Source organism: Microcaecilia unicolor, chromosome 14 (assembly GCF_901765095.1).
Source record: "Microcaecilia unicolor chromosome 14, aMicUni1.1, whole genome shotgun sequence".
Classification (NCBI taxonomy): Eukaryota; Metazoa; Chordata; class Amphibia; order Gymnophiona; family Siphonopidae; genus Microcaecilia; species Microcaecilia unicolor.
In genome coordinates, this window is record NC_044044.1 from 7,136,799 (window position 1) to 7,164,738 (window position 27,940).

The 27,940-nt window shown below is 45.4% G+C and overlaps 2 protein-coding genes across 2 annotated transcripts in view; one reads left to right on the top strand and one right to left on the bottom strand.

Moving 5' to 3' along the window:
- The window catches only part of LOC115457560 (killer cell lectin-like receptor subfamily B member 1B allele B), a 567,620-nt gene that overhangs the window by 429,665 nt on the left and 110,015 nt on the right, over positions 1-27,940 (top strand). The window lies entirely within an intron of this gene.
- LOC115457564 (C-type lectin domain family 2 member D-like) lies at positions 47-18,994 on the bottom strand. Its single transcript, XM_030187022.1, has 6 exons — positions 18,756-18,994; positions 7,587-7,628; positions 5,733-5,855; positions 2,476-2,657; positions 758-864; positions 47-236 (listed from the first exon to the last, which is right to left on the bottom strand). Exons 1-6 carry the CDS (start codon positions 18,841-18,843, stop codon positions 119-121), a joined length of 660 nt encoding a protein of 219 aa, XP_030042882.1. The 5' UTR covers positions 18,844-18,994; the 3' UTR covers positions 47-118.

Genomic DNA, 27,940 nt, shown 5'->3' on the forward strand with positions numbered 1-27,940 from the left:
GTATCATCGACGACGACACCCAGATCCCTTTCTTGATCCGTAACTCCACCACAGAGGCCTGACAGGGAACTTAAGGCAGCTGCAGATATGTGTTTGCAAAGCCCCTTCCATGCTCTTCCTATAAATTTGACCAGGCTGCCATGCTACAGATCCATTTTCGGTTTGTGTTGCATCCGGCGCTCTTGGAACCATCATGATTCAGGCAAACACAATCTGAATCCTGCAAAATTGCAAACCTGCAACAAATGCACAGAAAAAAATCATTGCAAAGCATTGCACATCCTTCAAAGACAAAACAAATGAGATATGCTTTGTACTCATCACTTGAAAAGGGAAACTAACAGTGACAATGTAAAGGAGCTGGTTTGACTTTTCTTCTCAAGAAAAAACAGTTGCAGAAGGACAACTTAACAAGTGTGTTTTGATTCTGCTGGTTCACAGCTCCCTCAGGGCCTCTTTTACTCAACTGTGTTAAAAATGCTAGCATGCCTTAATAAAAAAAAAACCTCCATTTGGACTTCCATAACGCAAGTATGTTTAGCCACCTTTAGGCAACATTCTCCCATCCATGTTTTGGCGGAGATCAAAAAACACACACAGATTGTATTTTCTATTAAAAATCAACCCAGATAAAAAGCAGGTGCAAATTGTCCACAGGTATTTACGGCAAAGCCTGAGTGTAAAAAGTACTTGTGGACTTTTTCCCACTGTCTGAAATGTGCCCCTGTTTTAGTGAATTAGAAAGAGAAAGACTTACGTGTTATTGAATTCCGACCCATCTGTCCATTTCCATGGTTGTCCTTGCCCTCCTCTTCTCAGACCAATCCAGTAGTCAGCATCACCTTTACGCTTCATTAAATAATCCTTAGGAAAATAAAGTAGAGTTTAATTTCTTCGTAAACCACCTTTCAGTAATATAACAAAGTAATTTATGATCAACAGTGAGGAACTGCAGAGAGAAAACCATTCTCTTGGGGGGGAAGGGTTATTACCCTGAAAAAGCCATTCTCAGTCAGATATTACTTTTCCATGTGGGGTTTATTACCCTGCAGTGCTGACAGGACTCTGATATTAAAGGTTCAACTGAGCCTCCTCAAAGGGGTGTCAAAATAGCTTAAGGAACTGTATAGAGCTGAATGAGTGGCCTGTCTTACTCAGTAAGAACATAAGTGTTGCCATACTGGGACAGACCAAAGGTCCATCAAGCCCAGCATCCTGTTTCCAACAGTGGCCAATCCAGGTCACAGATACCTGGCAAGATCCACAAAAAGTACAAAACATTTTATACTGCTTATCTCAGAAATAGTGGATTTTCCCCAAGTCCATTCAATAACGGTCTATGGACTTTTCCTTTAGGAAGCTATCCAAACCTTTTTTAAACCCTGCTAAGCTAACTGCTTTGACTACATTCTCTGGCAACAAATTCCAGAGTTTAATTTCTTTGAGTGAAGAAATCTTTCTCCAATTTGTTTCAAATTTACTACTTTGTAGCTTCATTGCATGCTCCCTAGTCCTAGTATTTTTGCAAAGAGTAAACAAGCGATTCACGTCTACCATTCCTCTTCTCTCATTATTTTATAGACCTCTATCATATTTCCCTCAGTCATCTTTTCTCCTAGCTGAAGAGCCCCAGACGCTTTAGCCTTCCCTCACAGGAAAGTCTCCCATCCCCTTTATCATTTTCATCACCCTTGTCTGTGCTTTTTCTAATTCCACTATATCTTTCTTGAGATGCAGTGACCAAAATTGCACACAATATTCGAGGTGCGGTCGCACCATGGAGCGATACAAAGGCATTCAACATCCTCATTTTTGTTTTTCATTCTTTTCCTAATAATTCCTAATATTCTATTTGCGTTCTTAGCCGCAGCAGCACACTGAGCAGAAGGTTTCAACGTATCATCAACGACAACACCTAGATCCCTTTCTTGGTCCGTGACTCCTAATGTGGAACCTTGCATGACATAGCTATAATTCGGGTTCCTCTTTCCCACATGCATCACTTTGCACTTGCTCACATTAAACGTCATCTGCCATTTAGACACCCAGTCTCCCAGTCTCATAAGGTCCTCTTGTAATTTTTCACAATCCTCCTGAGACTTAACGACTTTGAATAACTTTGTGTCATCAGCAAATTTAATTACCTCACTAGTTACTCCCATCTCTAGGTCATTTATAAATATGTTAAAAAGCAGCGGTCCCAGCACAGACCCCTGGGGAACCCCACTAGCTACCCTTCTCCATTGAGAATACTGACCATTAACCCTACTCTCTTTTTTCTATCTTTTAACCAGTTTTTAATTCACAATAGAACACTACCTCCTGTCTCATGGTGCACAATGATTCTCTGATAAGAGCTTAACAGAACATCTAACTCCTTTCCTATCTGGCTTCCATTCATCACAGCCTCTCTTCTCTCCATTCCACCTAGCCCATCTTGTCTTACCAGGCTAGTGTAGGATCTGTCACACTCACCAGTTCCTGCTGAGTCTTCATGCAAGCAAGGGAGCTGTTCTGAGAGGTGCAAAAGCTTTGGGCCACGTCCCAATTTCCCACATCTTCAGAAAACAAATAACATCTCCCTCTGTACCACATCCAGCCGTCTGCACAGGGATCAGGATGAGAAACTTCATTTCCAGAAACCTGATTTTGTTTACCTATAAATAAGAATAATTCTAGCTTAGTTACACCATTCTTGTATTAGACATTTAGAAATGTCTCCTTCTACAGTATCAGTGTCTGAGGGAGAATCAGCGTTCAAGTTAATTAAACTGCCTCCCTTTTCTGATTTGTTTAGTTATACAGCTAACTTATCAGCTTCAAGAATTTACATCCAGGAACGGAAAAAAATTCTTTTATCTTAAGTCAAATAAGACCAAATATAAATATCCACTCACAGTTAATTTGCACAGAAATTAGAATTCAAAGCACTGAAATGTTATTAAAATCACAAGTTTTCTAGATCAAGGTACCTCACTGCATTTTCCTCAACAAGCAAATAGGTAAGGACTTATTGAAACATCTTCTGCATTCAGAAAACCTTTATATAAGATGCTGGAAATTAATTAGCAAGTATAATTTGAACTGTGTAAGAACAGCCCCAAAATCTTTGCTTTTCACTTGTAGGTTTGACCATCACTATGTCCCCCCCCCCCCCCCCCCCCCCCCCCCCCGCACAGTAAATAAAGACACGTTTCCCCAGTCCTTTCTTAGAGAAGAGATCCCCATAAATATTAGCAGGGGAATTGTTCATTTTGGAGATAACATCGCACCAATGAGCTCCACTCAGAATCAGGGTATATTTTATACTGTATATGATCTCAGTATCTCAATTGTATTGCTAGTTTTCCTTTTAATTCTTGTAGCATGGAAATATTAAAATGTTTTAGCTGCGCCCTGAGAACAGTGTTCATAGGTGCCACTAGGAGGCAATGTTTCTCAAGGTAACCTGCTAAGATTGAGTTAACCAGCTGCAAATACTGCCTCCCAACACAAAGTTGCTACAATGCTGCTCACAGCTACTAGACTGGTTATTGTACAAGCGTGGAAACAAGCGGTTTTACCTCCTCTGTCACGCATCATGCAGAAACTGGATGTTATCTTTCAACTATCAAAACTTATAGCTTTGCGACAGGGTCGACTGGCTAATTTTTATGACATTTGGCAAGTTTACGAACAATGGAAGATGAGAGCTCATGACCCCTCCGTGTGAGGGACAGTACCCTAGCTGACGTACTCTAGCCTTGAATCATGATAATGATATACCACTGTATTAGAGGGGAACGGAAGGGATGGGGGGAGGGGAATTTTCTCTGTGTTTGGCTAATATTTTTGTATACAGTTTTACTGATTTGCAGTATTTCAATAAAAAACAAACAAAAAAACAAAGTAAAAAAAAAAAAGTGAGGGGCAGTTATAGAACTGACCAAGGAGGTTTAATGACAGGAGACAACATGAGCCTATCTAACCCGTTATCTGAGCTGAAGCCACTGAGCGGAGCTTGCCGCCATATTAGTCAGAACAAAACAACTGTAGTTGCTGTTGAATACACTAGCAAACTTGTGAGGGTTATATAGTTTTATTAAACCTCCTAGGTTTTGCATTCTCTCTGTTAGGAAGGGATCGGGAGGGGGGGGGGGGAAGGAGGGTTATATTCAAAATGTATTTGGTAAGTGGTCCGGAGCTTGCTTTGTTATTTGCAATGTTGTATTGTGGATTTCAGTGCTATATCATCCTCAGAAGCAAAAATAAAGACATATAAAAGTTTGCTATTGTTTTTATATAGAAATATCTTTGTGTGGCGGGTCTGCACTTGACAAACACAGTGGTGAGAGCTCCAGGGTTTAGAGGGAACTGCGGGAAGTGAGGGCTCCGGGGTTTGAGGGGGCTGCAGGTGGGAAGAGCTAGGGTGCCCCTTGAAATGACACACTGAGTGCGATGAAAGGTTATTCCGTTGTGATACTTCCTTTGTGTACATCCCATATGCTACACAAGCTGGCATGTTTTAACTGTGATAAAATAACAATGAACGACGGCAACGTGGATACAGCAGCTAATAGTTTCTTTTGTTCTGACCAATATGGCGGCTGCACCGGGGGGACTTCAGCCTTTTGACATCATGCTGGCACCTGTCTTATTAACTCCGGTACTTTTGATTAGTACATTTGCAAACTGGCCCCAAATTCAGTAATATCAGCACTAGATCTGCAGTACAGTCCACACATCGAGGGAGTGAAGGAGTTACGAACATTCAAATTTGAAACAAACGTTCAAATATCTAGCAGTCACAAGGAAAGTACGAGAGGGTAACATTTTCCATAGTATGAAAAGTTAAGGGACGAGGGAGTCACCAGGTGAAGCTAAACGGAGGGAGGCTCAGGGAGAAAATGAGAAATACTGAGAAAGCGGTGGACACTGGGGATAGATGAAGTAAAGAGAGTACAAATAGGCATACTTGGAAAGATACGAAGAGATCTTGGTGGCGGGGGGGAGGGAAAAGGCTGCAAATGGAGAAGAACCAGGACAGATGGGTGGATGAAGAATGTGGTCCTTAGCTACTGATGTCTTTCTTCTGTTTTAGGTTTTTCATGCATGATGGAGGCCTCAATTGTAGAAGCCAAGCAGTACAGTAAATTTTAATAAACATAAATAACAACTTTAGGGTTGCTGAGTAGCTCCCCTTAGGGATACCTCTGGGGCATTTGGCTGTGTCTAAGAATGTAATATCTTTGGGTTTGGGAAACCCTCTGAAAACAGTGCAGGTGCAATATCAATTAACTCTGCAGGTCACATGTGGACAGGAGTCAATTCACTCTATGGACAGAAACTTTTCCTCAACCTTCCCACTACGGCAAAGAAATATTCTGAGTGCTCTGGCCTTCTCCAGATCATTACAAACTTTAGTCACAGTGCACTGAGTTGATTAGGACTCGGCAGAGGTGTGGAAGATGAAAGGTACAGACGTATATCATGTTCTCATCTTGTTCTTCTTTCTACATAAAATAGTTCATTAGCTACCCCTGTCCTGGTCCACTCACTCCCCTAGGAAGGAAGTGTAATCGCTTAGTTAAAGTAATGAGGTCTGGCCGATAATCCACTGACCTAAATTTTTTAATGGATGCCTTGGGAATACATTCTCTTTACCCTTGTTAAATAGGAGTAATGTATTAACCAGTGCAATATTTCTACCTCCCCCACTCCAAAGAGAAAATGTTCCAGTGTATTTCACTCACATGCCCTGGCTATTGTGGTGACTGTTATAATCGTCATGCCAATCAGAAGAACAATGAGGACTGACAAAAGACAGACCATAAACCGGAGCACAGGAATCCTTCTGCAGAGGCCGTTTGATTCACCTGAAACACAGGAAGAAAGAAGAGACAGTTTCAGCAGCTGAAAGATCTCAGTATGTAGGGGTGGAGGAGACTTGATACTGCAAGACCAACCCAAACTTCCAGCACTGTGTGGCTCAAGCTCATGGCTAGTGGAGTCCCAGTGAGGAAGGAGGGATCCTGCCAGAAGAATCTGAATTTTCAATGGAGCTTCTGTTTGCCAGATAAATGAAGCTGGAGGGTTGGGTTTTGGCCTGTGGGTTGAACAAGCCAGGTGTAGATGGACAGACTGGAGAGAAAATGATGGCAAATGAAAACAATACAGTCTATGGGCAACTGTATAACAGGGAACCCAGTTTCAGGTGCCCTAGTGCAGTGTGGGGAACGTTGACTCTGATGTAGAATACCAGTGTAAAACCGCAGCAGTGCACAACCACTCACAGCAGATCAATGGCAGACATAAATGGGCGTGGCTAAGTGCATTATGCAGTAAGTTACAGGCATATGCTAGAGACACGCCCCTGGCCCTCCCATGCTCCGCCCACATGTACACCCCTTGCAGTTATGCACGATAGAACAGGGCGAAGTGCACATATGTGCATAAGTGCCAATTATCACAACAGTGACAGCCACCTGTCGCACGTGAATGCACACGTCCATTTATAGAACTGCCTTTCAGATAATCTTCACATCTGTCCAGGCTTCAGTGCTTCTTACTCCTTATTCTCCTCCACTTTATCAGAAGCAATTTTAATTTTGTAAATGTTATTTCCATTTTATATTTCTTGGAGGATAAAGAGTCAAGTCATTAACCTTTCTTAGCCCCCCCCCCCCCCCCCCCCACTTAGCTGCTTGTGCTCAGTGGCAGATGCACCTGGCCTGAGTGTGGGGAGGGGTAATTTTTTAAACCAATTCCATAGATCAAACAGTGCTTCACATGCAAATATGGGGGGGGGGGGGGTATTCTATAAACTGCCACCTGTTTAGCGTGCATTTGCATGCTACTTGCACAAAGAGCCCTCAAGCGCGTTGTTTCACGCGTTCGAGGGCTCTAATCATGGGGCGGTAGCAAACTAGTATGGCGCTAATAGCCTCTTGCGCCAGCGTTTGCTTTTGATCATGACCACCCTTGTGCTCAGTGATGGATGCACCTGGCCTGAGTGTGAGGAGGGTAATTTTTAAAGGCATTTCCATAGATCAAACAGTGCTTTACATGCAAACGTGGGGGTGGGGTGGGTGGGATTCTATAAACTGGCACCTCATTTTAGGTACCACAAAGGGGTGAGCTTAGCACCCTTTCTATAATAGCTTAGGAGCCAACATCTGTCATGTCAACACTTGGGTATGAAGGAGTTATAGTTCTCTCAGTGTTGTGCAATATTGAGTTACTTTGTAACTAGTTACAGCAGTTAATTACTTCATATCTCACAAGTATCTTCTGGTAAAAAAGGGAAGGTCAGGTAGACTCATTTCTGAGAACTTGGGTTCCTGTTAAAGCCTATTCACACAATGTGATGTTGAACTATTGTACTTTTTACAGTGACTCTGCTCTTGTGATCATGTTACCTGCTCTATGGCAGAGGGAAGGGTTTGGGGATAAACACAGTCTTGGATTCTGTCCGAGTTTCTGTTGTTTGAATTGTGGGTTGCAGTTTTCTGAACTTATGATCATTATTTCAACAGCTGTAATATAACAGCTCTGAGCATCAAAAAAAGAGAAAAGTGTTTGTTAGAGACAACTAGGAAGAAACTTACCATAATAACCTGGTTTCGAAGTAGCTGAAGGAACTGAAAGACCAATAAATAAAAAGGTTAAGATTCTTCACTAGATGCAGAGAAAGAGAATAAATACATTTAAGAGAGACAATTTAAGCTGTTTGTTACATAGACATTACAGAACAAAAGCAGGAGGCCTTTAAAGTGAAACCAAAGCATCACAATCTGTAACAAATGTAAAACTAAAGTCAAAACACTAACACGCACGATTGCCGACTCCAATAAGCCAAAAGAATTTAGGTGATCTTTAATACGATGCTTGGAGAACACAGGGAGACAGAATAGAGATCAAATAAACTCATTCATTTGGGTAATAATTCTAAGCTAACTGCGTTTATGAAAATGATGAAAAGAAATCTACCCTATGTTCTTATATTAGACTGGAGAGGAGGAACTGGATTATGAAACCTCACTAAACTGCATTTACTACAAGTTTAGTGCAAAGTGACTGCAAAAGATCAGCATTAAACATTGGGGGGGGGGAGGGGGAGAAGTATTCCCAGTAGTTTCCCAGTTCAAGCAAAGAAAACAGGGGTTTTAAAAAAGTTTTAGTTGCATACTTCACTGCAGGGCAGTTCATACCACTTGTGTAGCTAACTACGAGTTGACTGACGGTTAATGTGGAGAATGGGGTGGGGACTTTCTCTTCCAATCAAATCTAAAAGCAGCAGTATTTAAAAATTGGTACATTAATAGTTAACATGGAAAGGGGGCGAAGAAGAGGCAGGAACTGAACCTTAAAATATTAAGGTGGAGATATTTACCACACTTTAATTGCCACATTTATGTTTTAGTAAAATGGGCTCTTATTAAGTTCACACACCCTGTTTAGCCAAATAAGGTGCAGGGAAATTAAACAAGGATGACACACACTAACAAGAAAGGTTTTAGAGAATTCAGTTACTGCTGAAACGCATCATCCATCCTATTTCTTCAGTCTTAAGGTGACAATTGTTTGGAAAGATTATAAGAACATATCCTACTTACAATTCATGATTATGGAATTAAATGCATAGTTTGGGAGGGTGCAGCTGCACTGATCATCATCAGAACCTCACATATATGTCAAACATGCATGTAAATACAAGTTACTCAACCAAGACATATATGTAAAGCATGAACCCAACAGAAAGCAGAAATGTCCCACTCATGAATACCTCTTATTCCCTGCAAAAGGCTGAAAATTCAAGTTTAAGGGCCTCTTTTACTGGCACGCCCTATAGGCGTCTCTAACATTTAGCACACCCTAAATATTAGCGTGAGCTAAAAATGCTAGCACACCTTAGTAAAAGAGGCCCTTAAACTTGTAACACTGGTGAAAAGAAAAATGATAGAACAATAGCAATTAACAAATGAAATAGTATACCGTGTTTCCCCGAAAATAAGACACTGTCTTATATTAATTTTTGCCCCCCAAAATGCGCTAGGTCTTATTTTCAGGGGCTGTCTTATTTTTCGGGAAGCATCGGGGTTGGCCCGCCCGCCCTCCGTCGCTCCCGGAACTAACCTTAAACGCCTCCTTTCACCTTCACAGCAAGCAGCAGCAGGACAGGCCACTCCTTCCTTCCGTGTCCCGCCCTTGCCTGACGTAACATCCGCGAGGGCAGGGCAAGGAAGGAAGGCGAGGTCTGCCCTGCTGCTGCGAAGGTGAAAGGAGGCGTTTAAGGTTAGTTCCGGGAGCGACGGGGGGGGGGGGGGGGGGGGGGGGCCCGGCGACGGCCTTGTCCGGCTCTCGGCGGCCCTGTTTTCAAACAAAAATTTGCTAGGTCTTACTTTCGGGGGAGGCCTTATATCTACCAATTCAGGAAAACCTCTACTAGGTCTTATTTTTGGGGGATGTCTTACTTTCGGGGAAACAGGGTACATGGGTAAACTTCAGAAAAATATATTATTGTTTAGAAAGATAAGCATCAAATGATTTCCATTTTGCAGATTTGTGACTCTTTTGTATAGTTTGGGAATCTAAGATAGTTCTTAAAAAGTAATAACCAGTTCCACCACTTGTGATAGGTCAAGTGTGAAAAGTGTTTCCAATGGGTCACAATTAGTTGTAATGGGTGTGAGTAAAAGCCGCGCAGTCTGGAATCACTGATCTCCCCCTCCTCTGCTGTGCCTTGGTACAGACATTGAAGCAGTAGAGAAAAAAGCAACCTCCTCCTCACTTCACACCCTCCCCACAGATGGCCAGCTGCTCTCCAAGCTCTTCTCTCCAGTGTTTTCTGATGAAAATGAGCAGTAACATGGAAAGATGGCACTTCTGGGAGATCTGCAATGACAGCTGAGCTGAGCTTTGGGCTACTGGAGACGGGCCACAAGTGAATAAGCCACAGCCAGGGTTGAGGAAGATGGTGCCCAATCGAGCTGCTGCAGATTCTAGCGTGCAGTGATCTCCAACCCTTTGGTTTTAATATTTCTTTCAAGTCAGTGAAGAAACAGGCAAAAGACAGATCCACCAGTATTTAAGGTAAAATTATGTATCATACCTGATAATTTTCTTTCCATTAATCATAGCTGATCAATCCATAGACTGGTGGATTGTGTCCATCTACCAGCAGGTGGAGATAGAGAGCAATCCTTTTGCCTCCCTATATGTGGTCATGTGCTGCCGGAAACTCCTCAGTATGTCGATATCAAAGCTCCATCCGCAGGACTCAGCACTTAGAGAATTACACCCACAAAGGGACACTCTGCCCAGCTCACCACCGCCGAAACGGGGGAGGGGAATTAACCCAGCTCATCCCCACACAAGTGGGGGAGGGGAATCCGTCCAGCTCATCCCCGCGGAGCGGGGGAGGGACACCACCCCGCCGATGCGGGGGGATCTGGCTTATCCTGCAACCGCAACCGCGGGAGGAGCTGACTGACCCTAACACCGCCGAAGCGGGAGGGGTACAAAGCTGCCCTACAGCCGCACGAAGCGGAAGGGAGTGCCGGCAGAATTTATGTCTCAATCCAGCCCCGTAAAACGGAGGGGAGAGGAATGCAGCAGCTCACTGTTACACAAAACTCGTCTCAACTCTTGAAGAATCCAAGTGAAAGAAGAACTTGAACACGAAGTCCTCCTGAAGTAACTGAAGGCTAAACTTGAACCTAAAATTCAACCAGAATATAAACAGTACAGATATCTGGGAGGGGCTATGGATTGATCAGCTATGATTAATGGAAAGAAAATTATCAGGTATGATACATAATTTTACCTTCCATATCATCAAGCTGATCAATCCATAGACTGGTGGGATGTACCGAAGCAGTACTCACCCAGGGCGGGACATAGAAATCCCTGACCGCAACACTGAAGCTCCAAACCGGGCCTCCGCCCGAGCAGCCACAGTCAAGCGGTAATGCCTGGCAAAGGCATGGGCCGAAGCCCAAGATGCCGCCTTGCAAATCTCCCTAAACCGCTGCAATGGCTTCCTTGCCCATCTTGCCACTGTAGGCTTAGAAGCCTGCAGACCCTTACGAGGACCTGTAAAGAGGACAAACAGATGATCCGATTTCCGGAAATCATTGGTCACTTCCAAGTATCTGATGATGACTCGTCTCACATCCAGAAATTGAGAGCAGAGTATTCCTCTGGGTAGACCTCCCTACGAAAGGAAGGGAGACAGAGCTGCTGAATCACATGGAAGCTAAAAAACAATCTTGGGCAGGAAGGAAGGCACTGTGCGAATAGTCACTCCTGCCTCAGTGAACTGCAGAAAAAGCTCTCGACATGAGAGTGCCTGGAGCTCGGAAACTCTTCTGGCTGAAGTGATAGCCACCAAAAAGACTGCTTTCAACGTCAGGTCTTTCAGAGATGCCCTCGACAAGGGTTCAAAAGGCGGCTTCTGCAATGCTCTTAGCACCAGGTTGAGATTCCACGCAGGCACCACTGAGCGCAGAGGAGGGCGCAGGTGATTAACTCCCTTGAGAAAGCGCACCACATCTGGCTGCGAAGCCAGGGAAGCACCCTTCAGGCGGCCCCTGAAGCAAGCCAGAGCCGCTACCTGAACTTTCAGGGAACTGAGCGACAGGCCTTTGTCCAGACCTTCTTGCAGGAACGCCAACACTGAAGAAATTGGAGCAGTGAAGGGAGAAAGTGAGCCTGCTTCACACCACGCTGCAAAGATACGCCATACCCTGGCGTAAGCAGTAGAAGTAGAGCGCTTCCTCGCTCTCAGCATAGTGGCGATGACCTTGTCTGAGAAGCCCTTCTTTCTCAGACGCTGCCGCTCAATAGCCAGGCCGTAAGACCAAAGGGGGAGGGATCCTCCATCACCACGGGACCCTGATGTAACAGGCCCTGCTCCACTGGCAGCCGCAGAGGATCGCCGACTGAGAGCCTGATCAAGTCCGCATACCAGAGACATCTGGTCCAATCCGGACCACCAGGATTACCCTGCCGGGATGCTTTGCCACCCGGTCTAGCACCCTGCCCAACATGGGCCAGGGCGGGAACACATAGAGAAACTCTTGTGTCGGCCACTGTTGGAGAAGAGCATCTACTCCCAGGGATCGAGGGTCCCGTCCTCTGCTGAACAAGCGCGGCACTTGGCAATTGGCCGATGACGCCATCAGATCTAGGCTCGGCTGGCCCCAGCGCTTCGTGATGTCCAAGAACGCCTGAGCAGATAGCTGCCGCTCTCCGGGCTCCAAAGTATGGCGACTGAGAAAGTCCGCCTTGACATTCATGACTCCAGCAATGTGGGCCACTGAAAGCTGCTCCAGGTTCGCTTCCGCCCACTGGCATAGATTCATAGCCTCCTTGGCTAGAGGGGCGCTCTTGGTACCTCCCTGGCGGTTGATATAGGCCACAGCCGTGGCATTGTCCGACAGGACCCGTACAGGCTTCAACACCAGTACCGGGATGAACTCCAATACCACCAACCGAATGGCTCTGAGTTCCAGGAGGTTGATAGACCACTTGCCTCTGCAGGAGACCAGAGCCCCTGCGCTGTCCTTCCCAAGCAGTGGGCTCCCAGCCCATCAAAGAGGCGTCTGTCGTGACGACAATCCACTCCGGGGTCACCAGAGTCATTCCTGCAGACAACTTGGCTGTCTGCGTCCACCAGCTCAGCGCCTTGCGCACTGCTGGGTCCAAGGGAAGGCGCACAGCATAATCCTCCGACATCGGAGTCCAGCGCAGCAGCAGAGATAGCTGTAGTGGTCTCATATGAGCCCTGGCCCAGGGCACTACTTCCATCGTGGCCGTCATAGAGCCCAACAGCTGCACGTAGTCCCAAGCCCGAATAGGAGAGGCTACTAGGAACTAGTCCACCTGAGCCTGAAGCTTGACAATCCGATTGTCTGGCAGGAACACTCTGCCCACTTGGGTGTCGAATCGAACTCCCAGATACTCCAGGGACTGAGTCGGGTGCAGCTGGCTCTTCTTCCAGTTGATGATCCATCCCAGGGAGCTCAAAAGAGCAACTACCTGGTCCATAGCTTTGCCGCATTCTGCATCAGAGGGGGCTCGGATCAACCAGTCGTCCAGATAAGGATGGACTTGTACTCCTTCCTTTAGCAGGAAGGCCGCTATGACCACCATTACTTTGGAAAAGGTCCGCGGAGCAGTAGCCAACCCGAAAGGGAGGGCTCTGAACTGGAAGTGTCGTCTCAGGACTGTAAAACGCAGAAAGCGTTGGAGAGGAGGCCAGATGGGAATATGCAGGTACGCTTCCTTGATGTCCAAGGAAGCCAAGAACTCTCCTGCCTTCACTGCCGCTATAACAGAGCGGAGAGTCTCCATGCGAAAGTGCCGCACTTTCAAGGCCCGATTGACCCCTTTGAGGTCGAGGATAGGCCGGACAGAACCTCCTTTCTTTGGTACCACAAAGTAAATGGAGTAACGTCCCTTGCCAATCTGATTTTCTGGCACCGGAACGACCGCACCCAGGCGGATCAGGTTGTCCAAGGTCTGCTGCACTGCCACAGCTTTGACCGGAGACTTGCAGGGAGAGAGTACAAACCCGTCTCTTAAGGGTCGGCAGAACTCTAGCTTGTAGCCGTCTCTGATGACTTCCAGCACCCAAGCGTGTGAAGTTACTGTGGTCCGCTCACCCAGAACGAGGACAGCCGTCCTCCAATCTGCACTGGGGCGTGGCCCAAGGCCCCGTCACTGGGTACGAGACCCTGGGGGAGGACCGGAGGGAGCACCTCCGGGACGGCGGTCTCTGCGAAAGGAATGCTGCTTGGGGGAGAAATTCCTCTTGAAGGAAGAGGGGGCAGAGGAGCCCGGCCTGCCCGGGCGGTACCGACGGGCTTCCTGAAACCGTCCTCTGGAGGGACCGGGACGGGTACTAGCCCGAGCCCTGACCTCTGGTAACTTCTTGCCCTTAGACGTGCCGAGATCGGTCACGATTTTGTCCAGCTCGACCCCAAAGAGCAGCTTGCCTTTAAAAGGCAATCTAGCCAGGCGGGATTTAGAGGCGTGGTCAGCAGACCAATGTTTCAGCCAAAGCCACCGCCGCGCAGAGACTGTCTGAGCCATGCCTTTAGCTGAGGCTCTCAAGACAACATACAGCAAGTCTGCCAAATAGGCTAAGCCCGATTCCAGGGCCGGCCAATCAGCCCTCAAGGAATGATCCGAGGGGGAAGCCCGCTGCACCATAGACAGGCACGCCCTGGCCACATAGGCACCGCAAACCGAGGCCTGCAAACTTAAAGCAGTCGCCTCAAAGGACGACCTTAAGGCCGCCTCCAATCTTCTGTCTTGGGCGTCCTTTAGGGCCGTGCCACCTTCCACCGGCAAAGCCGTTTTCTTAGTCACTGCAGTGATTAAAGAATCCACGGTAGGCCACAGATAGGCCTCACGTTCACTTTCAGGTAAAGGATAGAGGCGGGACATAGCCCTAGCCACTTTGAGGCTCGCTTCCGGGACATCCCATTGAGCCGAAATTAAGGTGTGCATGGCATCATGCACGTGGAAGGTTCTAGGCGGGCGCTTCGTCCCCAGCATAATGGCAGAGCCAACAGGGGCTGAGGGAGAGACGTCCTCCGGAGAGGAAATCTTCAAAATGCCCATGGCCTGCACTAACAGGTTGGGCAAATCCTCTGAGCTAAAAAGCCGCGCTGCAGAGGGGACATCCGCTCCAACCGAGCGGGGATCCGTCTCCTCCAAGGAATCCGCAAAGGACCGTTGGGAGAACTCAGATACGCTGCCCTCATCTACATCGGAGGAGACAAAGTCCTCCAAGGCCTGGGAATCAACCCGAGGGCGTTACCTCCGGGGACCTCAACTTCTTTACCAAACGAGGGAGTAGGGGCAGCGTTTTGCATAAGGAAGGCCTGATGCAGCAGCAAAACAAACTCGGGGGAGAAACCCCCCAGACTGTGCACTTCCGCAGCCTGGGCTACAGCCCTAGACGCACTCTCAACCGGCACTCGCAAGAGCGGGGGAGAGACATGCTGCGCATCCAAGATGGCGTCCGGCGCGACACTCCGCGAAGGAGCCGCGCGGGAAGAACGGCGCTTTCGCCGTTTTGATGCCGTCGCCCAAATTAAGGGCGTCCATGGCATTAAGGTCTCCCTCAAGGGCGGCCCAAGAAGAAGCCGTCCGAGTCGCGTGGCCGGCCAAGATGGCGGAGGCGAGCAGCGGGGGATGGGCGTTTATGGCGGGAAAAACCGCCACGCCGGAGGAAGGACCGGGACACTCATCGGTCACGAAACTGTCACCCAACAAGGGCGAATCAGATTTTAAGGCCCCCGCATCCCCTCTAGAAGCGCCGAAGCGATCCGGGGAGCGACTTGCGCCCTCGCCCTCCAACGCCATATGCCACGTGGAGATCAATCGGGGAACCCCCTGCCCGCTATAAAAAGGTAAAAATTACCTGCTTTCCGCTCCAAGCTGTAACGACCTGGTGTCCCAGTGAGTAGCTGCAATAAACGTTTAAATAAACGTCGAAATAAACGCCTTTAAGGACGTTCAAAATTTTTTTTTTTTTTTTTTTTAACGGAGCCAGCGGGAGGGGGGAGAAAAGGAGGGACCTGGCGCCACCAGGTTTGCACTTGCTCAAGAAGAGCCCTCAACCCCAGGCACTCAACAAAACCTAAAGATTAGGCTTGGAGGCCTAGCCAGAGCTGCTGCTGTGTGTGACCACCACCTGCTGAGATAGAGAACATACTGAGGAGTTTCCGGCAGCACATGACCACATATAGGGAGGCAAAAGGATTGCTCTCTATCTCCACCTGCTGGTAGATGGACACAACCCACCAGTCTATGGATTGATCAGCTTGATGATATGGAAGGCAGAATTACTTGTGGTAGAACGAGAGGACATGAAATGAGATTGAAGGGGGGCAGACTCAAGAAAAATGTCAGGAAGTACTTTTTCACGGAGAGAGTGGTGGATGCTTGGAATGCCCTCCCGCGGGAGGTGGTGGAAATGAAAACGGTAACGGAATTCAAACATGCGTGGGATAAGCATAAAGAAATCCTGTGCCGAAGGAATGGATCCTCAGGAGCTTAGTCAAGATCGGGAGGCGGGGCTGGTGGTAGGGAGGCGGGGATAGTGCTGGGCAGACTTGTACGGTCTGTGCCAGAGCCAGTGGTTGGGAGGCGGGGCTGGTGATTGGGAGGCGGGGATAGTGCTGGGCAGACTTATACGGTCTGTGCCCTGAAGAGCACAGGTACAAATCAAAGTAGGGTTTACACAAAAAGTAGCACATATGAGTTATCTTGTTGGGCAAACTGGATGGACCGCGCAGGTCTTTTTCTGCCGTCATCTACTATGTTACTATGAAGGGGGGCAGACTCAGGAAAGATGTCAGGAAGTATTTTTTCACAGAGAGGGTGGTGGATGCTTGGAATGCCCTCCCGCAGGAGGTGGTGGAGATGAAAACGGTAACGGAATTCAAACATGCGTGGGATATACATAAAGGAATCCTGTGCAGAAGGAAGGGATCCTCAGAAGCTTAGCCGAAATTGGGTGGCGGAGCAGGTGGGGGGAAGAGGGATTGGTGGTTGGGAGGCGAGGATAGTGGAGGGCAGACTTATACGGTCTGTGCCAGAGCCGTTGATGGGAGGCGGGACTGGTGGTTGGGAGGTGGGAAGTACTGCTGGGCAGACTTGTAGGGTCTATGCCCTGAATAAGGCAGGTACAAATCAAGGTAAGGTATACACATATAAGTTTGTCTTGTTGGCCAGACTAGATGGACTGTGGTCTTTTTCTGCTGTCATCTACTATGTATATCATGCCAAGAACCGGGAGGATCTGGCAGATCTGGAGAATATGGCTTTTACCCACACCCTTTGGCAAAAGGAATCCTGTGCAGAAGAAAGGGATCCTCAGGAGCTTAGCCTAGAATGGGTGGCAGAGCTGGTGGTTGGGAGGCGGAGCTAGTGTGGGCAGACATATACGGTCTGTGCTGGGGCTGGTGGTTGGGAGGGAGGACTAGTGCTGGGCAGACTTATACGGTCTGTGCACTGAAGAGGACAGTACAAATAAAAAAAGTAGCACATATGAATATCTTCTTGGGCAGACTGGATGGACCGTGCAGGTCTTTTTCTGCCGTCATCTACTATGTTACTAAGTAAAAACAAAGAAAAAGTACAAATTTTTCATAGCCAGAGAGACTGCCAAAAAGAATCAAGAGGATTTTTTTTTAAGTATAGTGATGAAAACTTTTGATCATGGAAAAACATGGAAATATAAATTTAAATATTTGATTTATTAACATATATTTCTTATACTGGCCTTTCATATGTTACATCAAGGCGGTGTAGAATATTTTAAAGGACAAGGATCACAGTAAACACACTTTGTTAGACAAAAACATTAAAAACTATAAAATATACAGCAATACAAACACGAAAGGTTAGGGTAATGTATAGCACAACAATGTAAACCTTTAGGCAGTTAGAGCTGTACCAAATAGCATATTTTACTATTCAGATGAATGCGAATAATGAAAAATAGCAAATAATAATAAAAGAAGCAACATGAAGTCAGATTATTTCAGTAGGATTTAGCACAGAAGAGCCCCAGATTATTCCTATTCGAATTTAAATCACTATTCAGACAAATACGAATAATGTATTCAGGCAGAATTGAATACGAGAATATTTGCTACAGCTCCATTATACATTGAACAAATAAGGGAATATTCTAAAAGTTCAAACGGTCTTTACAAAGGACCCACTAAGTTGCACACTAAACGCTAAAGTCGCCTATATATTCCTTTTAGCATGCACTAAAAATGCTAGTACACCTTTAGTAAAAAAAAAAAAAAAAACAGGGCCCAAACTCTGCTGGAGAAACTGTCCACCAATAAAAATTGTTGGTCTTCCATCTGCAAGATATGTTGTTACTTGTTTTTAGAAAAGATCCATTTAGTACCTTCTAAAAAAGAATGGCTTCACCATTTGACAAATGTCATTCAAGAAGCTAAGTACTAATTTAAAACAGTAAAGCAGGGAAAGGTGGATGGCTAATATGAGGGTGACAAATACTGCTCTGAAATATGAACATATTTGATACCAGTTATCACTTCTGGCTAACAGATCTTGTAAATGGAAATCACTTGACAGTTATATCTAGATTCATCTGCTATGTCACTTTTTTATACTCTTATTTTTGGAAACAGCCAAACTTGTACTGTTTTATGCCAGACTCTTTTTTGAATCTTGTGTTGACATCGTTCATGATATTTCACTCTTTCATACTTTAAAATTTAATAAAATATAATTTTACCAAGATACCATCTTACTTTATTTATTACCATTAAAAAGACAAATGTAGAAGGTTTACGGATTTGGCTGAAAATATAAAATTGGATTGTTGTTTTCATTTTCACTTCCCTTAACTCTTGCAAACGTACTTTGGAAATTGCACCTATATGATTTGATTAAATCCTGATATTCCTTTCTATTATTAGTTGTATGCTCTGCGCGCACAAGCGGGAGTACGTACGGACCAGTGAGTGGGCGCGTGCATGAGTCCGTGCACCTCTGCGAAGGAGCAATGCAGCAACTGCAAGAGCAGTGCGTGTGTGCATGCATGCATGCCCACCCCTCCTGCGCTGGGGGGGGGGGGCAAATGCATGCGTGCACCCTCCCCACTGCGCTGAGGGAACACTAGCAGTGAGAGGGCAAGTGCCCCCTTCTTTCTCTCAGTCTCTCTCTCTCCTTGGGTGGGGGATGCAGCATGCAGTGTAGAAAGATGGTCTTACCATAGCTGCTTTTGTTGAACTGCTTTCCCTTGCTGCAGTCCTGGAGTAGAGGCGCAGGGACCAGATAAACATCCGTCCTTTGGCCCATAGTTTCTGGCTCCCGGCCTGGGTTTGTGCTCTGTTACTGCTGCACTCAAAATCGTTACTAGGCGGAGGAAGCTGCCTGACAAATTCTTAACCTTCTACAATGTCAGCCACTTGCTCCTCCCACCCCCCTTATTGGTGAATGTTCCAGTTTCTATTCCTTTGGTGAATGTTCCAGTTTCTATTCCTGCCTGCCTGTATTGAGGGAGGCAGGGGAGAAAACGCCTTCCCAGTTCCCATACAAGCCTGCCAACCTCAACAAATAAAAACAGAAACAGGCACCCACCGTTCCAAATGGATTGGGGGAGCCACACACACTGCAGGTTACCCCCTCCCTTGACAAAATGAAGGTGTTCGCTAAATATTAGGGGTGCTCAACACCCACTGGCACCACAGGGTGGCAACCGGGGCAATTGCTCTGGGCCCTCATGCCACAGGGGTCCCCCGTTACTGCCTCAAACTGAAGGAGATAGGGCCTGCACGTGTGCTGTGGAGTCCACTCCCCAGTTTCTGCCATGGCCGTGACTGGCACCCCGAGTGAATTGATAGTAAGAAGAAAGCTGAAAGGAAAAGATCAATGCTGGAGCTGGTTAGTGAGGAAGGTGAAAAGGACAGAAGGGTGACAAATGAAGGAGAGTTAAAGCAGTAGCCAGAGACTGGGACTAACACAATTTGAAAAATATTGTGCCCTGTTTACTAAAGCTTTGCTAAGAGCAAGCTAGTATTTTTAGCATGCACTACAGTTGTTCATAGGAACATATGTGCGACTCCAGGGCCACCGAGAAGGGGGGCAGGGGGGACAAAATACCCCGGGCCCGGGCCTCCAAGGGGGGCCTGGCGCCAGGGTCTCTCTCCTCCTGCTCCCAAGGCCACCAGTGCTGCAGTCCCCAGTCGTACCTGCCTGCCATGATCTCCATCGACAGCCCCCCTGCATTCAAATTGGCAACACCTCACCAGTCCACTCCGTGTGTGGAAGCGGCAGATGACGATCGCCTCCCTTCAGGGCCCTCCTTGTGTCCCACCCTCGCGGAAACCGGAGGTTACCTCAGACGAGGGCGGGACACAGTGAGGGAAGGCCTGACGGGAGGTGATCTGCCGCTTTCACACGGAGGTGAGGCGCTGCTGATTTGAATGCAGGGGGCCCGGTGGCAGACGGAGGGGGCTGTTGACAGGGCTGGGGGTGGGTGAGTGGAGACTTGAGACTGCGGCACTGGCGGGGGAGGGGTGGCAGCGGGGGGGGGGGGGGCGGCCTTGCCCTGGACCCAGCTTAGTCTCTCGACAGCCCTGTGTCACTCTAGTGTTTAGCGTACGCTAAAAACGCTAGCGCACCTTAGGAGTAGCCTAGTGGTTAGTGCAGTGGACTTTGATCCTGGGGAACTGAGTTGGATTCCCACTGCAGCTCCTTGTGACTCTGGGCAAGTCACTTAACCCTCCATTGCCCCTAGTACAAAATAAGTACCTGAATATATGTAAACCGCTTTGAATGTAATTGAAAAACCCCCCAAAAAAGCAGTATATTAAGTCCCATCCCTCCCCTCTTAGAGTTGAGACCATTGGTGCAACAATTGGGATTGCCCCAGGTACAAATGAGTATACATACTATGTAAACTGCTTTGAATATAGTTGCAAAAACCACAGAAAGGCGATATATTATTATTATTTATTGCACTTGTATCCCACATTTTCCCACCTATTTGCAGGCTCAATGTGGCTTACAAAGACCTGTTATGGCATCGCCATACCAGGGTAAAGAATACAATTCTTGTGTCCAGCGCATTTGACATGGTTAGCCACCAAATACTCTTGAACATCTTAGACTACTTCGGGATTGGAGGAAACATACTAAAGTGGTTCCAAGGATTCCTAAAAGCTAGAACCTACCAAGTGATCTCAAAATCAAAAACGTCAGAACCATGGACACCAGAATGTGGTGTTCCACAAGGATCACCGTTGTCACCAACCTTATTCAACCTAATGATGACACCTCTAGCTAAATCATTATCCAACCAAGGTCTCAATCCGTACATTTACGCAGATGATGTCACGATATACATCCCGTTCAAGCATGACCCAACAGAAATTGCAAAAGAAATCCAACACAGCCTCCAAATAATGAATTCATGGGTGGATGCATTTCAATTGAAATTAAACGCAGAAAAGACACAATGTCTCATCTTATCCTCACAATACAACTCAAACAAAAACAATACTATATACACCCCAGACTACACTCTTACGGTCTCCGATAGCTTGAAAATTCTGGGAGTTACGATTGATCGAAATCTCACTCTAGAAGACCATGTGAAAAATACAACAAAGAAAATGTTCTACGCCATGTGGAAACTTAAAAGACTCAAATCTTACTTCCCAAGGGACACATTCCGCAGGCTTGTATAGTCAATGGTGTTAAGCCACCTGGACTACTGTAACGCAATTTACGCAGGTTGTAAAGAACAAGTCATTATGAAGCTTCAAACAGCTCAAAATACAGCAGCCAGACTCATATTCTGGAAAGCAAAATACGAAAGCGCCAAACTGCTAAGAGAGAAACTACACTGGCTTCCACTAAAGGAACGAATTGCGTTCAAAGTATGCACCATGGTCCACAAAATTATACATGGAGAAGCCCCGGCCTACATGACAGACCTTATAGACCTACCTGTTAGGAACGCTAAAAGATCAGCACGTACATTCCTCAACCTCCATTACCCCAACTGCAAAGGATTAAAATATAAGTCCATTCACGCAACCAGCTTCTCCTACATTTGCTCACAGCTATGGAACACGCTCCCGAAGACCATAAAGACAACACAAGATTTAACCATCTTTCGTAAACTACTGAAAACAGACTTATTCAAAAAAGCATACAACAAACAATCGTCCTAACTTCTAAACAACAACAATGAAGAATAAGATTGAAACGACCTAATCACTGCCCAACACTATTACTCTCACCATAACACCGTCACCTGAACAACTACATAAAGCCAACACGTACACAAGACCACAATGTATTCTTCTACCACATATATACACACTTGATTGCAAAACCACGTGTTAACAAGTACGCAAGTTCATAATGCATTCACCATGTATGTACGCACTTGACTGCAAAACCATGTGCATATCTGAAGTCCGGAAATGGCAATCACCATAACGGCAAATGTAAGCCACATTGAGCCTGCAAATAGGTGGGAAAATGTGGGATACAAATGCTACAAATAATAATAATAATAATAATTGGTGTTACAAAGAAGTCAAGGAAAACAAGCGGATTTGGTCAAGCAGTTGTAGAAAGATACATTCTGAATACAGTTGGATAGGTGTTGTGTTATAGTTAGTTATGGGTTCTCGTGGTAGGCTTTGTTAAAGAGGTAAGTCTTCAGGGATTTGCGGAAGTTATCAAGTCCCATTTCCCTTTCCCGTAAACAGGGCCCCTAAATGAGCAAACAAAGCAGAAAAAGGAATTTTATTTTTAATTTAGGAATAAATAATGTGCTAGAAAGGAAAATAGGGTGATACTTTTTATCGACTCATTAAATGTTTTGACAAGTTGTTGGAGGCCAAAACCTCGTTCCTGAAGTCAGAACAGTATACTGCTGAGCCCTCACAATCCAATAGAATGGTATCATCTTATTTTACATTTTTACTTTTAGTTGTTAATTTCTAATGTAGTGATGGGAATATGTACATTTTTTAAATTTACATATAACAACACAGTAAATGACGGCAGATAAAGACCTGAACGATCCGTCCAATCTGCCCAACAAGATAACCTAATTTTACATGGCATGTGATACTTTATACCCATGTTTGATTTGTCCTTGTCATTTTCAGGGCACAGACCGTGGAAGTCTGCCCAGCACTGGTTTTGTTTCCCAATAACAGGAGTTGCCACCCAATCTCCACTAAGATTCCGCTGAGCCATTTCTTCTAAACAGGATTCCTCTGTGTTTATAGCAGGCAAAAGTAGAGGCTGACCGAAGACGAATTCACCATTGGAGATGTAGTCCAACAGTCTTTTATTAATGAAAAATAAGGGAAAGACCCGACACGGGCTGTGTTTCGGCGCATACAAGCGCCTACATCAGGGGTCAAACAATAAGGTCTATGGTTGAAAAATAGAATCAAAATAATAAATGATAAATAAATAAACAATGAATAAACATACAACAGCTGTTGATGTTATGCTTTGACAACTGTAGCTCAGGGGTGGGGTTATCCTTTACTGATGTTAATTGAAAGGAGGCTAGGGCTATACAGCTTGGAGAAGAGACGGCTGAGGGGAGACATGATAGAGGTGTATAAAATAATGAGTGGAATGGAACAGGTGGATGTGAAGCGTCTGTTCACGCTTTCCAAAAATACTAGGACTAGGGGGCATGCGATGAAACTACAGTGTAGTAGATTTGAAACAAATCAGAGAAAATCTTTCTTCACCCAACGTATAATTAAACTCTGGAATTCGTTGCCGGAGAAAGTGGTGAAGGCGGTTAGCTTAGCAGAGTTTTAAAAGGGGTTGGACGGTTTCCTAAAGGACAAGTCCATAAACCGCTACTAAACGGACTTGGAAAAATCCAAAATTCCAGGAATAACATGTATAGAATGTTTGTACGTTTGGGAAGCTTGCCAGGTGCCCTTGGCCTGGATTGGCCGCTGTCGTGGACAGGATGCTGGGCTCGATGGACCCTTGGTCTTTTCCCAGTATGGCATTACTTATGTACTTAATAAATCAAGCTGCGCAGGGGCGTAGCCAGGCAGCCACTTTTGGGTGAGCCTGAGGCCAAAATGGATGGGCATGGAATTGAGCCCCTCCTGGCCCCCCTATGCTCTGCATTCTGCCTCTCTCCCTACCCTGAAACACAAAATATTAAATACCCGAGCTGGTGGGGATTCACAAACTGCACCAGCTGAAGATTTCCTCCTCCTTCCAAACAGCAGCTGACAGCACTTAACTTGAGCTGACGCTGCTGTCAGTAGTCCGTACATGCTCAGTGCTTCCGCATGGGTGACAACTAAGCATGTGCAGAGGGGCCGGTGTGTGGTGCCAGGTGCCATTTGGTTTTTTTTATTTATTTATTTATTCAATTTAATCAAATTTACAAGAAACATCTTGATTGGTAAAGCATCATAAAAATAAAAATGTAACAAAAGAAATAACAGTCAATTAGGTAAAGATTGACACTCAAGTCCATAAATTAGGAATCCAAAATTTAGGAATTCAGGGGGAGCAGAAAAAATAATAGGAAATTAATAAGGATAACTTTAATCTCTACTGAGAAGAGTTAGTTATTCCATTAATGCTTATCCTTTTTCACCGAGGCTATAAGAGCTAATGCATGTGCTGGTTCTGCAAAAACATATTTCTTCTCATCAAGACTCACTATGCACTTGCAGGGGTATCTTAAGAAGAAGGTACCCTCCAAGTGCAATATTTCAGGCTTAAGGAGCAAGAATTGTTTCCTCTGTCTCCGTGTCTCTTTAGAGACATCAGGAAATAATAATATTTTATGACCCAAAAAGGGTTTATCTTTATTACGGAAAAATAGGCGGAAGATCCAATTTTTATCAGGCAGTAATGCGACAGTCGCAACCAAAGTTGTGGCCGTTGCTAATTCGGAATCAGAAGTTTCAAGCAAAAGAGATATATCCAATGGACTTTCAGGCATTTGATTCCGTTCTTTTCCTGGGATGTAGTAAGCCAAAGTAAACGGTGGTAAATTCTGCTCTGGTATATTCAAAATGTCCTGCAAGTAGCGTTTTAACATATCAGGAGGAGCCACAGTCTTTATCTTTTCAGAAGTCTTCACAAGTTCACTCTGTCCCTCGGCTCCTCTCCCCTCGATTTGTGGCGGTGTCTCTCCCTTCTCTGGTGGAAGCAAGACCTCATCTCGACGTTCTTCCGGGTCCGTAGCACCTTCGCAGGAAGACCCCGTTGAGTCAACAAAAAAGGAGCTTGCGCCTACTGGCTGGGGAGGTGGAGTGCGCATAGTGGGGCTCAGAGTGGTATCAAGGCCAGGGGAGCCCGATTCTCCCAAGTCACCGGAGCTTCCTACTGGCTGCATTCCGCTATTTTGAAAAACTCCCTGCGGTCTCAAAAAATGATCAAGAGGACCAGGTAAGGAGGGGGTTAGTGGTGAGGCCCTGACCGCCAATCTCCCTCTATGTTTTGGCATCGTATTGGCAATAGGATTGAGACTCGCAGCGTCAGTAGAGTGCGGGCCATCTTGGATGTGCCAGATGCTATTTGGAAGAGCATTGGCTGCCTGAGGAGAAGGATTCCCACCAGCCACAGCAAGAGTGCCACAATTTTGGGTGGGCCTGAGTTCAAATTGGCCCACCTGTAGCTACGCCACTGAGCTGTAGCCTATGGTTATCCCACAATTGTGTGCAGAAGAGTTATTGAGTGATGAGGTGTGGGGGGGGGGGGGGGAAGCAAAGGTATATGGGGGGGGGGCAAGGATTAAATATAAATTTAGACAGTGTATGTGAAAAGAGAAACTTACCGAGTGGAGAAACACTTGCAATGACTGTAGCAACAAATCCCGCAAAAGGGAAAGTGACACCAGAATCATCTGATTTTCCTTATTTTTAGTTTGTGGTTACTTATTCTATATTTAGTGAGGGTCTATTGTGCTCTGTGGAGTGAGAGAGATCAGGTATTCTGTTAACACTGAATACGTCCAAACCCTTTTTAAACTCCGCTAAGCTAACCGCCTTTACCACATGCACAAAACATTTTATACTGCTTATCCCAGAAATAGTGGATTTTCCCCAAGTCCAATTTAATAATGGTCTAGAGTGACTAGAAATACATGTCACAATTTACTCACTGACAACTTGAAAAAAAAAAGCTGGCAAATCCCAAAGCTCAAGTACATAGAGAGATGCAGCGCCCAACTACCCAGCCGCCTCCTCCTCTCTACCCTTACAGGCTCCCTCCTGTGCCAAGGGCATTTTAAAATAAAACACCCTCTTTTTATGATGCTGTACTAGTGTTGAAGTGTGTACTGCCCTATGAAGTCTCTGTCTTGTGCCCACGCCTTCTGTAAACATCCCTGAATACGTTTATTGGGATAACCTCTCTGTTCGAAATATCCGGCCAAAGTAGCAGCTTGTGTTTCAAATTAATCTAAGGCAGTGCTAAGGCTTCTGTGGCTTAGGAACTGAGAGTAACTGAGACTGGTCTTTAAGTTCCAATTATAAAAACTCTTAAAGTGAAGATACGTAATTTTGTCAGTCAGTTTTCTGAGCACAGTGGTGACCAAACGATATCTCATCTTCTTAATAAGAATGTCTAGAAAAGAGATTTGTTGAATCAAACTGCATCTTGAAAGCAAATTATTGTCACAGGTATTCAACCATTTGTGAAATTGATGTAGTCTCGGCACATCACCTCTCCGCATTATCAATATGTCATCAATGTATCGTTATTGAATATTATTTCAGTTGACCCCATAGCGGTTCCTCTTAGCTGTTGAAAAAGTTCTTCCTCAAATCTGAAATAATTCTGTGTCAGTGCCAAACAGGCTAAGGTCAGAATGAATAGATTTGGAATACGATGATGTCACCTTACTTTATGCAAGAAGAGACAGGAGACCAAACGTTATCTGTACCCTCCGGTTTTCAAAATTTTCAAAAGATTTCTGTAAAATTATACGGAAATATTGGAACATCCTGGAGACACGTGAGTGCTTTAAGAATAAGAAACCCATTATTGCTTATAGCAGTTAAAGGACTTTGAAAGAAAGCCTTGTACCCTCAGCCTTATATATTTTATCACAACCAGATCTTATCTTATTACCAGGACACACGTGCAAGAAGTGTTCTGTGTGCTGACATTGTGTTGTGATAGTTTTCGTCATCCAGTGACTTCAGTGGTGTAGCTACAGGTGGGCCTGGGTGGTCACATATGTTACATGCTTTATATTAAGAAGGATTTTCAAGTAATGTTGCACATTTTATTATGGTGTAATTAAAATTAAATAAAAATTAATCAGTATTATAGAGGTTTTGGTCCCAGGAGGCAAGTGATCGATAGCACACAGTAAGCTCAAGGATCTGAAATAGCCTTGCTACTGATGGGTATCTGATGCCTCCAGAACGTAGATACTTTCTGGGATCCTGCCAATAACTTTTGACCTGGTTTTGCAACTGGTGGAAGCAGGATACCGAGCTTGATAGATCTTTGGACTGACCCGATATGGCAATTCATAATGTTCTTATGTACATAACATTCACCCAAATTTACCCCACATATGTACTTGGCAAACGGTCCAGTTTAACACATTCCTCACTGAGGCTCCCTATCTCCTCGAGTCCATTTTTTCAATTTCAACTCTCCTACTTGATTTAATTGTAGCTCCCAGTTTCTTTCCCCTGATTCATTCAGGTTTGAAATCGCCGCGATAGGAGAGCTGCTTCCTCACAGCTGTGGAGGTGGGGACTCATGTGTCGGGGCTAAAAGAAACTTCCAGCCCAAGGTTCCGCCCTGAGTCTCCATTATCTCGGGGCGGATTCAGCAGGCCACTCACTGACGATTGTAAGTCCGGACATATGAAAGTATAGATTCAGGGCGAACAGGTATGTTCTGTTGCTGGGGAGTAACGGGCAGCAACAGCTGCGGCTCAACCTCTCCATTTAGGCATATTTTTTTTCTTGCTACTACAGAGCCAGGTGGCGGCCATTTTGGATCACTCGTAAGAACCCAATTTTATAATATGGTATCATAAACATACTGGGATAGCTATGTATATTTAACATTTAGAAAATCTATTATGAATGAGAAATTGTACACGAAGCAAAGAGAAAGTTAATGGTAAATAGAGTAATAACCAATTCAGGTAAAAATTAGTTGTTTGAGATATGGTTGCTCTTTGTGAGGGTTTGGTTGAATAGGAACGATTTGAGGATTTTGTGGAATCTAGTATATTCCTGTATATTTGTTATTTTGGGTGTTAAGGAGTTTCACTATTTGGTTCCTGGGTAAGTGAAGTCTGCAGAGTGGACAGTTTTATAGATCACTTTTTTGCAATTTGGGAGGTGTAGTCTGAGATAGTTTCTTGCCTCATAGTTAGGGTTTCTTTGAGATAAGTTTATTA

Coding starts and splice junctions, on each gene's coding strand:
- LOC115457564 (XM_030187022.1), bottom strand. CDS start 18,843: ATGGGCCAAAGGACGGATGTTTATCTGGTCCCTGCGCCTCTACTCCAG. Junction 865..2,475: donor TGAAGACTCAGCAGGAACTG/GTGAGTGTGACA, acceptor TATTTTCCTAAG/GATTATTTAATGAAGCGTAA. Junction 237..757: donor GGGTCGGAATTCAATAACAC/GTAAGTCTTTCT, acceptor CATTTGTTGCAG/GTTTGCAATTTTGCAGGATT.